General features: G+C 33.0%; 1 protein-coding gene and 1 pseudogene across 5 annotated transcripts; one reads left to right on the top strand and one right to left on the bottom strand.

Moving 5' to 3' along the window:
- Window positions 1-1055: 1055 nt before the first annotated feature.
- Window positions 1056-12644, bottom strand: LOC18051736 (annotated as a pseudogene).
- LOC18051735 lies at window positions 5275-8022 on the top strand. 5 transcript variants are annotated; one of them, XR_002907032.1, is made up of 4 exons: window positions 5275-5652; window positions 6167-6251; window positions 7536-7571; window positions 7673-8022. XR_002907032.1 is itself a non-coding variant. In XM_006447798.2 (3 exons), exons 1-3 carry the CDS (start codon window positions 6652-6654, stop codon window positions 7887-7889), a joined length of 318 nt encoding a protein of 105 aa, XP_006447861.2. In that variant the 5' UTR covers window positions 6271-6651; the 3' UTR covers window positions 7890-8022. The 5 variants fall into 5 exon arrangements, 1 of the variants encoding a protein (XP_006447861.2); XR_002907030.1 differs by lacking the exon at window positions 7536-7571; XR_002907031.1 differs by lacking the exon at window positions 7536-7571 and having other exon boundaries at window positions 5275-5673.
- Window positions 12645-14106: the final 1462 nt, after the last annotated feature.

Genomic DNA, 14106 nt, shown 5'->3' with positions numbered 1-14106 from the left:
GGAGAAGAGATTGTCTTTAAGCCAAGACTCTTGCTCCTTGGTGGCTGGAAGCATGTTTTCCTCAATGGAGAGCCAAACTTCTTTTACTGTTTGTCCTCCAACTACTAGAGTATGGACGTCTTCCATCATCATTCCACGTAACCAGGTAAGAAGCAACCCATCATTGTGTGCCCAAACTGCAAAGTCAAGGTTGGTGATAGACTTTCCATTACTGAAAATTGTTTGGGGTGGTGAGTCATCAGGGATGTGATTGTTGAGTCCTAGGTTACTGATCAAGGGAAGGACTTGGGACCTCCATAAGAGATAGTTGTTGCTGGAGAGTTTGATAGATATTAGATTGGCACATTGGTGGATAGTTTGCAGGGAGAGTTTGGCCTCGGTTTGGAGATTGGATGAAGAAGCCATAAGCTCTGATACCATGCTAAAATTCAAGAGTATCGAAAAAGCTTAAAAGTTTTATTGACTTCCTTTCTTAAGGAACAAGATCGGGTATTTATACACCAATAAAGGAATTATATATGGAAGAAACATTTTACAGATATTATGGGATTAATTCTAAACTTAGTCGTTGACTAGCCGTTGGCTAAGTTATGAAGAAAATATGGACTTGAATAATAGTTGGCCATCTTTCTTTGGTGAGTTTGTATGTCACGGGATTGTGTGAGATGATTGTTGCAAGCCTTTGGCAAGAGCAATACGGATTGCCATATTTGTTTCCAATGGTTTGCTGCTTGCCTTGTTAATGTGGGATTGAATTGGTGTGCTGATTTTTTCTATGTTGGTACGTGACTCATGTGGCTGCATGTGGTTCATGTGTTGTGACTGTTCGAATTCCACATTTGGTGGGCAATGTATCTTAACAAAGTTGGCAATGTTAAATGCTAAAAGTTATTACTGGTAATTGATTAGCATATACAACAGTATCATTGGCCAAATTATGAAAATAAAACATAGTGATATCGGCGATATTATTTATAGGCCATCGTTATCAAAAAGACAATGAAGGCTTATTCAATCAAATATTTAAGGTTAGCTGAAGGGAAATTTTAAGTTTTTCATTGCACTGCCTTCACCACTATAGGACTCCTCACTTGGTGTTGTTTCTCATCTCACCATATCAACTCTCCAAATACATAATCCTTAGTAACACTTGCATTCTTAGCTTTAATGTTGACCTTGAAGCTTTTCTCCTCTCCAACATTTATAAATTTCAAGCTTTTTGGTGCAATAGTCACTGAGACTCCTTGCGGAGTTTTTACGCGAGCTTGGTAAGTTCCCGGAGAGCCAACATTCTTGACTCTTCACGTCACTGTGATTGAAGGGTAGTTGAAGTTGACCAGAATAATAGCATTCATGGGGCATGTGTAAGTGCAGTTTGTTGAGAACAATGAAATTACATTTTTGTTGTATCCCAGTGCACAAAGAAAATTCAAATAATCGTTAACCGTTAAGTAATAAACCAATCCAGGATCCATTGCGAGGTTTGGTTGCACATGGCCTGCTGCATAACTGAAGGGTGTTGCTTCAGTAAATGAAGCATCCAAAATATGTTGCTTCTTGTTATCCTGTGTTGTTGCTGTGAAATACAAGGACAAAGAAAAGATCAAAACCGAAACACTAAACATTTCAAGGACTCGTTCCGTACACCTGTGGTCATGATGGCTGATTGAACTGCTGCAGGACTCCAATCAGGATGGAGGATCTTGAGCAGGCCAGCAATACCAGAAATATAAGGACCTGACATTGAAGTTCCTGATATAGAGTTGAATGGAATCCGGCGCTTATCGTAATTTAGGTGTGTTGGGCTTCTGCTTCAGTATAGGCAGCTATGATATTCTCTCCTGGTGCAGTGATATCAGCCTGAAAATAAAAGTATAATAGCTAATTATTCAATTCTGATAGCATAAAAGATGAAAGATATCAAATTGAGTTGCCATTTTAAAGTACCTTGAGAATCTCTGGGGTAATGTGGATTGGCCTTTTCGATGATAAAGCAGCCATAAATGGAGCTGGCTTTGCTCCAAATTAAGTGGTTGGACGTTTAATGTAACCAACGGGATGCCTGGTAAAAGTGAAGAACAAGTTATAATACTAATTAATTTCCTGGCAGCTGATGAAATGGAAATGTAAGGTAAGCTTGTAATCTTAATTGATTGATTTGATATAACTAAGTAAAGAAACACCATCATTGAAGTTGAATATAACTGAAGCAGGAAGGACATGACGATCAGTCGTATGGTCATTGCCAAATTCCGGTAAATTGACAAGAACAATGCCAGCAGCACCAGCTAAGGCTGCCTGTAGTCCCTCGTCTACACTTCTTACATTAAGGCAAACCAAGATCTTCCCTTTTACCTTCTTAGGATCTAGTGTTCCTTTCTTGCATACCAAGCTTCAATAGGAACAAATTTCACAGTGCATCCAAAGCTTCTAGCACGTGAAATTAGAAATGTAATATGAAAAGAAAAATATTTTAGTCTTATGCATTTTCTATTGATGCATTAGCTTGTTTAGCATCTTTGGCACTGATAAAAGTGAAGAGCTTGTCACTCGGAAGGCCTTTCGCCCTTTCGCTGATAAGCTTTGTCCCTTCATAATTAAATGTATGTTACTGATAAATAAGCGCATATGCTTAAAGGATTTCTAGCAGGAAAAACATTAAAAGCAAGGGAACAAAAATGTGTTGACCTTAAAGCGTTTGTTATTGCAAAGGACAACATAATTAGAGAAATCTCTATCCATTGTGCTAGCCCCAACTACGATTTGCCACGGCGCTGCATTTTGCAGAGTAACGTCCACAAGACCTTCATTACCATCTGAGCAAACAACCACAATGCCATGTTGAACAGCATGAAAAGAGCCAATTGCAACTCCGTCTCCGAAAAATGTTGGGCGCTGAACCTAATGAAACGGACAACACATCTACGCCATCACGAATGGCCATATCAAAGGCTGCAATTATATCGCAATCATAACATCCACCCATTCCATCGCAGCACACTTTGTAACCAGCCACTCTAGCTTTTGGTGATCCTCCTTTTGCTGTCCCTTTGCCAAAGCCAAAAACACTTGCCCCAGCTACAAAATTACCACCAGCTCTCGATAATGTGTGTGATCCATGTCCATTTTTGTCACGCGCAGAAAAAAAGGAAGAGTTGAGTGGTCCTTTATGAACTGGATAGTCTTGGTTGAAGTATCTTGCTCCAACTAGCTTCTCCTTCAGTGGAAATACCAACATTACTTGAGCTTTACAAGAAAATCCGGTGCATCGAAGATGGAGGATTCAATGGAGGTGCAAAAAGTTTTACAAGAAAAGCATAATCAAAAGCTTAGAGATTTGAGGAACCTGTTGCAGTGAAAACGAGCATCTTTGTCATTTTGACAAATTCCTTTCCACTTGGATGGAATCGGTCCAAAACCTTCATCACCAAAGCTTTTCGATTCTCGCCAGACACCTGGCATATAAGGAACTATCCCATTGAAATAATGTGATACTTATTATTATGACATTTTCAAAGCAGAGAACAAAAGTTTCAAGTAATTTCCTTGTCATAATACAAGGATGAAGATCTCACCAGTGTCAAGGTTTCCAATTATTATATCTTCACCATATCTTGCCTTTTCCCAGATCGAGTTTGGTGGAATCCTGCCATTCTGCTCGAGTCCAAGAAATTCCCAGGAATGAGTTGTGTGTAGTTTCTTCTCCTTGCTCAGAAAAACTGAAACAACTTTTGGGTGTTCTGCATCATTCAAAGAACCAAGCCCATTTACTCATAAAGAAAGATCAGAAAAAAGCAAAAAACATATACAGAGGATCCCTATTTCAGTTTCTTACTTGCCATCTCAGCTGCTACAGCATCATCCAATTTTGCAGCAAAGCCATTGATGTGCCTTGTATATGAATAAAATATAGCATCTTCAGGATTGTCATTATTATTTAACAATTTGAAAAAATGTTATCAGATTGAATACATAAGTAAAGCAAAAATGGGATATATATTGGCCACATGTTTGTCCAATCAGAGATCTCTGACCATACTAAAGCTAGAGATGAGTTAAAAAATGAAAAAAGTATAGACTCTAATAAAGTATATTTTTCCATATTATATATTAAAATTTATAATTTTATAAATAAATCAAAAATGGTTTCAATTGGCTCGAGTTGTGAAAATCTAACCTAACCCACTACTGATTGAGTTGAGAAAAAATCAACTCGACTCAACCAAATAAATATGCTCAATCCAATCCAACCCTTAAGTCATCGGATTGGGTTGATCGGGTTAATTAAAATTAAAAATTCAAAAATTCAAACATAGGAAAAGATTAAAAAACTATTTGGTACTTAAAATTAATTCAGATAGGAAAAAGATAAATTAATTCTTTATTATAACATTAAATGTCTTCATTTTACCCCACAATTTGTTAATAAACAAAGCAACAAAAATAAAGATTTTGTGTGTATATATATATATATATATCGTATTGTTTGAAAATCTATCAACTTGCTTATGGGGAAAATGCGGGCTTGATTTTTGAATTATGAATCTTTAGAATTCAATCAATATCAAGTTTAACAAAGAGAAATTGAAAAGATCTCTTTTGTAAAAAATAAAAAGGAAGGTTGATAGTTGATATTAATTTTTTTTTTAATTTTTATTATTCTTGAGTTAGGTTAGATTATATGGGTTCGTTAACATGCATCCACAACTACAAAAATGCCAAATAATGACCCATATGTTATGACCGTTATTTTTAATAACCGTCATTAAAAATATTTGATGACGGTTCTTAGAAAAACCGTCATAATATCTAACATTTATAATGATAGAACCGTCATTAAATATTATGTTAAAATATATTTTTATTTTTAATGACGGTTATTTATAAAAATAGTCATTAAAAGTTAAAAATTTACAATGACGGTTTTGTTATATAACCGTTATTAAATGTATAGTATTACTTTTAATGACGATTATTTATAAAATCAATCATTGTAAATTTTAAACTTTTAATAACAGTTCTATTATATAACCGTCACTAAATGTCAATCTTATTTTTAATGACCGTTATTTATAAAAACGGTCATTAAAAATTCAAAATTTATCATGACAGTTTTATTATATAACTGTCATTAAATATTCAACTATTACTTTTAATGACGGTTTTATTTAACAACCGTCATTAAAACATCTATTACTTTTAATGAATTTTTTAAATAAAAGCGTCATTAAAAGTCACAGCTACAAAATTATATTTAGTCTCCAAACGGTGAGTTTTGAGAGTTTAGCATTTATGAACTCAAAATTTTCTCCGAGTGTTTACAAACTTACCACTCTCGACTCTTCGAACTCATCGAAATCGATCTCCAACAACCAGATACCCAAGGCCGAATTTATTGTCGTTCTTACGTTGTCGACACCTATATCGCTAGTGCTATCCCTTGTCAACGTCTTTTTCACTTGACCTAGTTGCTATTGTTGAAAACGATCAAAACCCTAGCCGCTATTATTTTGGAGTTTTCATTTGAATCGTATCCATTGTTGCTGTCGCACCAGAGTTTCAATTTCCGTAGCTTTTGTTGCTACCTTCAGTGAGAATAATGGCGTAGTTGCCTGAAAAGCCATAGCTCTGTTGCTGTTGCTTCTACACTTGGTAAATCTTCACAGATTTCTGGTAAAATTTTTTGTTTTGTGGGTGCGTTTTGATTTGGGTATTCTAGTGCTTGTCAATTTGCAGGGGGTTTTGAATTATGAATTTAATTTTTTGTCAATTTTGAGCCTTAATTGTTGATGGGTTTGTTCTATAAAAATCAAAATTATTAGTAACTACCTGTTCTTTTTTTTTTTTTCTTTTCATTTAAGGTATGCAAATTATTGTTTTCAACTTTGTTTCAATTGGGTACCCCTTGCGTGATCTCTTTTTTCTTTTCGCGGGGGGGGGGGGGTGGGGGGTGGGGGGGGGGGAGGAGGGGGGGAGTGTGACAGCTCCCACGGGGGGGGGGGGGGGGGGGGTGGGGTGGGGGGTAAAAATTTTGGATTTTTCTTGTTTAGAGGTAAGTGGGGAAATTGTTTAAATCTTTTCAAATGCGATTTCCCTCTTTCATTTTTCCTAAACTAGTTTCCTCACAATTTGTAATTTCCTTTATCTAATCATCTAATTTCTGTAGGCTTTTGTTGATTTGATCGGAGATGCGTAAAGCGCGAGCTGCGGGTCCATTCGATGATACCTGACACAGTCTCTGCCGGAGTTGGGTATGGCTTTGTTAATTTGATTTCTTGTATTTAGGGGTTGGATTTAATTTTGTGGTGGTAGCATTCTGTTGAAAATTAATTTGATGTCAACTACCCATTTTTTGGGTCTTGCATTGGGTCTTGCATTTTTGTTGATCATATAGTCAATTTGGATGACTTTACTGGATCCTTGGTCTTTAATATTTTACAGTTTTCTTACAATTATTCTTAGTTTGCTTCTATCAAGGAAATTGCTAGGTTTGTACACAAATCTAAGTAGATAATGCAGAAAATTTGTTTAAACATCTTAAATGTAATAGGATCGATGATTTAAATTGAGCATATGCACTGTATTTGTAGCTAATAAAATTGTAGATGATTTATATATATAGTGAAAATGAACAATGGGTAAGATTCAAAGATGGAGGAGCGAATGGGAAAAATTTTTGAGGTTATCAAGTACAAGGATTTGGATGATTACTTGAGGTTGGTCAATATTACTTGGAAGTTTAATAAAAGGTTGAGTAGCAAAATATGTCCATGTTGATTATTATAATACTCAACTATTTTGCTTGTAGTAGGCTTCTTTGATTGAAAAAAAAAAAAGAAAAAAAGTAGTGTGTTAACATTGTTCTCTACATGCTATAATGCAGGGCTGCCTATGAGGAATTTAATTTGCAGATACAATTAGACTAGTATTTTTTAGAGATACAAGCTAGGGGAGGTGAGATAAAGATGGTATTCTATGGGGTTTTGAGTATCCTCTAGCTCTTTTATTTAAAGTGCTTTCTCAACTTATAAATCTTTGAATTTGAAAAAAAAAAATGTACAACATATAGATGATGTGTTGATAAATTATTATGCAGCCAAATAAAAATATATTGATTTGTCTTTTGGGAACATTAATTATTGTGAAAGCTGAAATGATTTCACTTCAATTTCACAAGTTTTGAATGATATTGAGTGGCCAGAGCAATTACCCATGGACTATTCTTCAAAACCTTAAAAGTCTTAGTACAAATTTGTTTGATTATATTAAAGTTCAAGAAGAGTCCACCTGAAAAATCAATCTTGCAAATTCATTATCCTCATTCTGTTCCGGATTGTAATCTCTAATAAAAAAGATAGCTCCGTGAGCAAAACCTTCTGTCATGATGAATCACCCCTGTTCCTATAACCGTAAGCTGCCTTTATTGTTCTTCACCTCAAACAATATTATTCTCATTTTACTTTTGCTACTGACTGTCATATTTTATTCTTGAGCTGCTAAATTGTTTTAATAGAAAAAATTATGAATTCGAACAGGTCGAGCCTGATTCTAGGAGGAGGGAAGATTAGGATGTTGGTGACCACTTTTTATTTTTTAACTTTATTGTAGATTTGACTTTATTTGAATTAATTTGATTTATGACTAAATGAATACTTCTGTGCTTAATTTGCAGCTCTAAGAAAAATAAGGATGTGATTGATGGGAAATGTTCTCCCATTGAACCCAAGTCTCCTGCAATGATTAGGGCAGAAAAGGTTCAGTCCAATCTAGAGCTTCAGTTCCCTAGTTTTGCCAAATCTATGATTAGGGCAGAAAAGGTTCTCCCATTGTGCCAATCTTGTTGGTTGCTAGTAGATTCATTAGTAGATATTAAAGAGTTAGAATTTTGATGTGAAAGCTAACTGGTATATATTGTTAAAGTTTAATTATTGTTAAAGCATTTTGTAGAGCTATCTTTTTGTATATGAAACATTTGTTAAAAGTTAATTGTAAAGAGCTTGAAAGGAAATTAGAATTAAAATAGGGGCTTGAAATGGTTTTAAAATTGCCATATTTTTTTTTTTTTTAAATCAACAACAAAGATGAAGGTTATTTGAAAACAACTGACATTAAGGTAGTGTTTACTTTTTGGAGTGGGAGTGTGGAGTGTGGATTTCTCCCACTCAAGTGTTTACTTACCTTAAAAAAGGAGAGAGTGGGAGTGGGAATCCGTGGATCCCACTCAATTTTGGAGTGGGGAGTGGGATTCCCACTCCCATGGGGAGAGGTGGGAGTGGGAATCCACTCCCCCCTCTTCCCATTTTATCCTTATAAAAATAAATAAATAAATAAATAATATTTAATAAAATAAATAATATCATATTTAATAAAATAAATAATATCATATTTATTAAAAATAATAATTATATCATATTTATTTTATTAAATTTAATAAAATAAAAATAAATAAATATTATATTTAAATTAATAATATTAAACATTAATTTTAATAAATATTAATTAATTAATTATTTAATAATAATAAATATTTTATTCTAAAAAAATATTAATTTTATATTATATTATCAATAATAATATTTCATTTGTGTTGCTATTATTAATAATTTTTATTCACATAATTTAAATTAAAATTAATAAAAAATTATGATTTACATAATTAAGAATATTAGTAATTATTATTAATTTATAAATATAATAAAATATTTATTTTATTTTCCAAATATATTTTTTATTAATTTTTTAATTACAAATTATAATTATGTACATAAGGATAAAATTATAATTTAAAATAATTTACTTCCAATCCAAGGCAAAGTAAACAAATAATTAGGATTCTGATTGACAATCCATACTTTCATTTAGTCTAAGTAAATACCATACTCTCACTCCCACTCCACACTTCTAATCCAAGGATTCCCACTTCAATCCAAAAAGTAAACGCAGCATAAATGTAGTGTTCTCCGACAAAGATGATTGTTCCTTTTTAAAACCGTCATTAAATATTAACTTTTAATGGCGGTTTTGTTATAACAACCGTCATTAAAAGTTATATTTAATGATGGTTTTCTAAATAACCGTCATTAAATGTCACTTTTTAATGACGGTTTAATACTAAAAATGTCATTAAAAACTAATGGAGATTGGCCAATAATTACGGTTAAAGAAATTAACCGTCATTATAAATAGATTTTTTATGACGGTTTATGAACCGTCACAAAAAGTATACTCATTTTAATGTCGCGGCCCCGTCATCTCATCTCTTTTAAAACTGTCATTATTGACTCATTTTGTAGTAGTAATTTAACCCAAGTCAATCATTAATCGGGTTAAAAACATTGATCCAATCAACTTATCTAAATTTAATTGACTTGGGTTCCATAAGGTTGGATCTAGTGGCCGTGGGTTGAATTGAATTTATCCACTCTTATTTAAGAGTTATATACACTAGCCCTAGACTAAGCTAACAATTTTTTTTTCCTTCCAATTATTCTTTTAAAACCTTGATTTGATTTACGTGCCAACGCCATTATTTCAAACAAAATGCATGCATGTATGCTGCCTTAAGCAAAACTATGTTGAATTGCTACTTAGCAGATATTTCTTACTAAGGGCTATGTACAGGTTTGATTTTGGAAAATGAGGATTTTAGCATAAGAAATTGCCTATATATACATATAAATTAGTACTTTTTATTTTAAAAAAATCAGGTCTCACTAAATTTCCCGTCAATCCCATGTTTATTGCAAGTTCTAAGGCTTGACCTTCCCAGAATGATCCAAGAAACTCATAGTGATATTGAGTCACATAATTTACATCAATAGATGATTCTCGTCCATGCGAGTGAGCTCCTGTTGGTGGTATGTACTTGTAAGGAATAGCAAATGCAGAGAATTATAGTAATAATGGTGGAACTTTTTTGGGTAAAGTAATATGTTTACAACTTTGTATGTAGGCGTAAAATAATAATAATAGGTAAACTGAACAAAATAATGTGTACTTCAAGACACATTACAAATGTCGCTTTCCTTAAGACGTTATTTGCCCCAGGATACAATAAAGCACTTGTTCATTTGCTTCACTATTAGAAAAATGGTCTTTACTGACTTTAGAATAGTGTCATGAATTACTTTCACTGACACTTGTTAATTGTGTCAGTAATCTGGCAGTCAGAAAAATAGTGACACCTGTTAGTGGTGTCAATGATTACTATTACTATAGTATTACTAGATTTATGACACTATGGTATTAGTAATTACTGATAATGATTGCTTGTTAGAAGTTACTTTCATCATAGTATCACAAATATTATGACACTATAGTGATAGTGTTTACTAACAATTATTACACGTCAATAGTTTGTTTTATACTGTGGAGATGACATGATAGAATGAACGGATACTAATACTTTAGTGTCAACAATTTGTAATACTATAGCATCACTAATATTATGATGCTGATACATTTTTTAGCATCAATGGCTTCAAAGAAAAGATGCTGACATTATTGACATTATTGTTGTCACTCTATTATTTTCATTGTTCTTTTAGTTTTGCCAATTAAATAATGGTATTCAAACAAAATTTATTCAAATTAAACTAAAGTATGAATTTGAATAATTAAATATAAGTATATAACATTCCTACTAACATTTAAATATGTATCAAATAAAATACTAATACAAATATCTAAAATATTATTTGAAAACATGTCAAATATTTACATGAACACATAATGACAGTTTGCAGGAAACAATCATCCTCAGTACATCTACTGTTTGACCTTTGCCTTTCCCACCCATAAATGCAGTATATAGAATTAATTAGGTATTATGCTGCAAAAATCAATTCTTTGATATTTACAAACAAAAATATAATTTACCTCATTATTGTATGCTACAAGTAACTTTGCAACATACATGACCCACTGATCGTGAAGTTGCGAAAGATCGTCCATAGTGTACTCATCACAGCCCTTGAACTTCAAAAATAAAGCAACAAAATGTATTAATATATTTTAGAATCTGTTCTAAAATAAAACAACACAATAAATACATATATTTTTAAGTTTGTTATGATTAACATCAAAACTGAACAACATGCAAATAAATTGTGTCACCATAGCAAACAACGGTTACCAAAGTTGTCTAAGAAGCTGATAATTTATAATATATCATTTTGCTTTACTCAATATTACTTTTAACACTCAGCACTGGGATTTATATGCCTTCTATTTTTACATGCAGCAAGTCCAGTCATTGCTCAATAATACTTTAACACTGAACATTGATATTTATATGCATTCTATTTGTACATGCAACAGCTCCAGTCATTGCTCAATAATACTTTAACATTGAACACTGAAATTTATATGCATTCTATTTGTACATGTAACAACTCCAGTCATTTTGGTTTACACTAAAGTGCCTTAAATACATAGTAGAACACACTAAAAATTGGCATCAATCTTTCCAAACATGTTGAATGCATTCAGTAAAATATATATAGCGTTATAGCTTTTACCTATAATAAATATGGCAAATAAAGTGTATGTGATTATCCTAAACATACACAACACTTCCTCTCATCCCTAGCACAAGATATAATTATATTGCTAGTTTCAAGCATAAAGCAGCAAATTGTTCACACATTAACCATCTTCACAATTCACTTAAGAAAATTCATTCCACAATGCATTCTTCGACAAAATAAAAAAGTTATGGAGAAACTCATATTGTTTTCAAGAATGCACAAATCGCAAACAATATCTTGAATGTACTTCATCACATAATAACCACATTCAAAGGTTCCAGGTTGTTTTGGACACTAAAAAAGAAAAAAAATAATTTCAAATATACTGATGAAGTAACAATGGAAATCATAACTTTGTTTCATTAATACCTTCATAGAGACCCACTTCACAACCTTCTTTTTATTACTCTTCACTTGATGCATTGTTATTCCACTATAAATAATAAATAACAGATTCAGCAAATTAATCTACAACATAAAAAATTAACAAAGAATTAAGTAAACTAATTAAACTTACTCATTCACCATCTACTTCAACTCATCATCAGGATTATTACCTAATGGATCAAGATAATAAATTTTTCGCCTCATTATATCAATTGCTACTAGCACCTAGTGGCCACTAAACAAACAATTAAAAAAAATAGATTACAAGATAAATTTAAATAATTTATGTTAAAAAAATAAAATAGACAATAAATAAATAAACTATACCCATGGTTATATGGGAACACAATTATCTGGGCTATTTGAATCTTGTCCAAAAAGTCTGAAATATAGGAACACCTATTTGGGTAGCTTGCTTGACTTGACTGTAACTTAGCTATGGATCCAAATTGAATTGAAATAACACCACTGCCATCATCGATCTCTTCATACAAGTGTCTATTAAGAAAAGAAACTTTCATGACATGAATATAAGAAATAAATTAATGACAGTTTGCAAAATCAAAAAACATAGTAAAAACATAAATCAAGTTTTTTTATTTCTTACTTGATCCATATCTCCAAAACAGAATTTGAGAGCTCTGTAAACTCAATCACTTCATTGCAAATCTGCTTGTCTAATCTACTCTCCCAGTAGACACCAAAAGTCTTCAAATCATGGGCAATCATAATCGACTATGGCAGGGAGCTCTTAATCATCAAAGAAAAGACGTTCATATGTGAACTTTTGTTCTCTTTTATTGCTTTCACAACTCCACATGTATTCTTTCTCAAAACAAGTCTCCTTGCTGTCACTGGTTTTACAACAACGGGTTCCTTTGTTGTTTGTTTCTGTTCATACAAATATACCACGGCATTTGTAGGAGACTTTCGACTATCCACTTCTCTTTGAAGGAGTTAATCTTAGAGATCTTCTTGGGGTGATTTTTGAAGTAGCTTCACAATCTACTGGGGGTGGATTCTATGCAGGGGATGGCAGGGGAGGTGTGTTAATGCTTTTGTCAGGTTTTGGACAAACAGTGGGGTCATTGGTCACTGACTTTGGAGTAACTTTGGTCACCGACTTTGGGGTAGCTTTGAGGTTGTTAGACACTGGCTTTGGAGTAGCTTTAGGGTTGTTAGTCACTGACTTTGAAGTTGCTTTAGGGTTGTTAGTCACTGACTTTGGAGTAACTTTGCTGGGTGATCGACAATCTATCTCCATCTTAACACTGCTACCACCTTTGAAGTTAGGAAAGTTGGAACTGCCAACTTCAGTGTTGTTGCAGGCGTTTATCTTTGCATTCATTTGATCTAATTGAGCTTGCATAAACTGAAAACTCTCCTGATACATTCTCTGTACTCGCGTTAACTCCATGGGCTCAGGAACATTGAAATACACGGATGGGGTGATGAATTGACCCAATCCTTGCACCCGACTTCCATTAGGCTTTTTTTGAAGGGCTTCACCTAAGATATCATTTGGTACTTAGGATTGGAACGTTCCCTACTCAACTTGACTTATTAGCTCACTTTACAAAATAAATACAAAAATATTTGATCAAAAGTAGGAATAAAAAAGTAAATAAGTTAAATAATGACAGTGTGTGCATAAATCGCATTAGTAGCATTTTTCCAAATTAATAAAATAATTCAGGCAGCTTTCAGTTTCAAACTATTTGCATTGGTAATTTTAAGTGGTGGTAGAAACTTACAATTCTATCAGCCACTTGCTGCACTTCAGGTATATAAGTTCCATCTTTTTTCCTGTGAGCCAATAACCAGGCTTCACTGCGGCCAATCTTGTGCTCAGTAACTCCGAGGTCCAACTACTGCAATATTTCAACAGAAATTGAATTCAAAACTGCTACAAATAATCCTATTATTTGTATTGACAATGTCATAAGTTTGTATAGAGTGGTTATTATACTTACTCTTTTATGCAATAGCCCAGCATATCTTGTGCTACCCAAGTGATGATTGTACATATTCTTTGCTCTTTTTTCCTTGCTGCCTTACTTTTTTCCTGCACAAAGCGGATATTGATTAAAATGGTTACAGGAACTCAATAATATTATCTAACAAACAGAATTTTAAACATACCTGAAAGTCTTCGGATAAAATTTTATCAACAAAGCTCTTCCAGTCTTCT

This window comes from Citrus clementina, unplaced genomic scaffold (assembly GCF_000493195.1).
Source record: "Citrus clementina cultivar Clemenules unplaced genomic scaffold, Citrus_clementina_v1.0 scaffold_2, whole genome shotgun sequence".
In the NCBI taxonomy this organism is placed as follows: Eukaryota; Viridiplantae; Streptophyta; class Magnoliopsida; order Sapindales; family Rutaceae; genus Citrus; species Citrus x clementina.
This window is presented reverse-complemented; position numbering and strand designations above follow the sequence as displayed.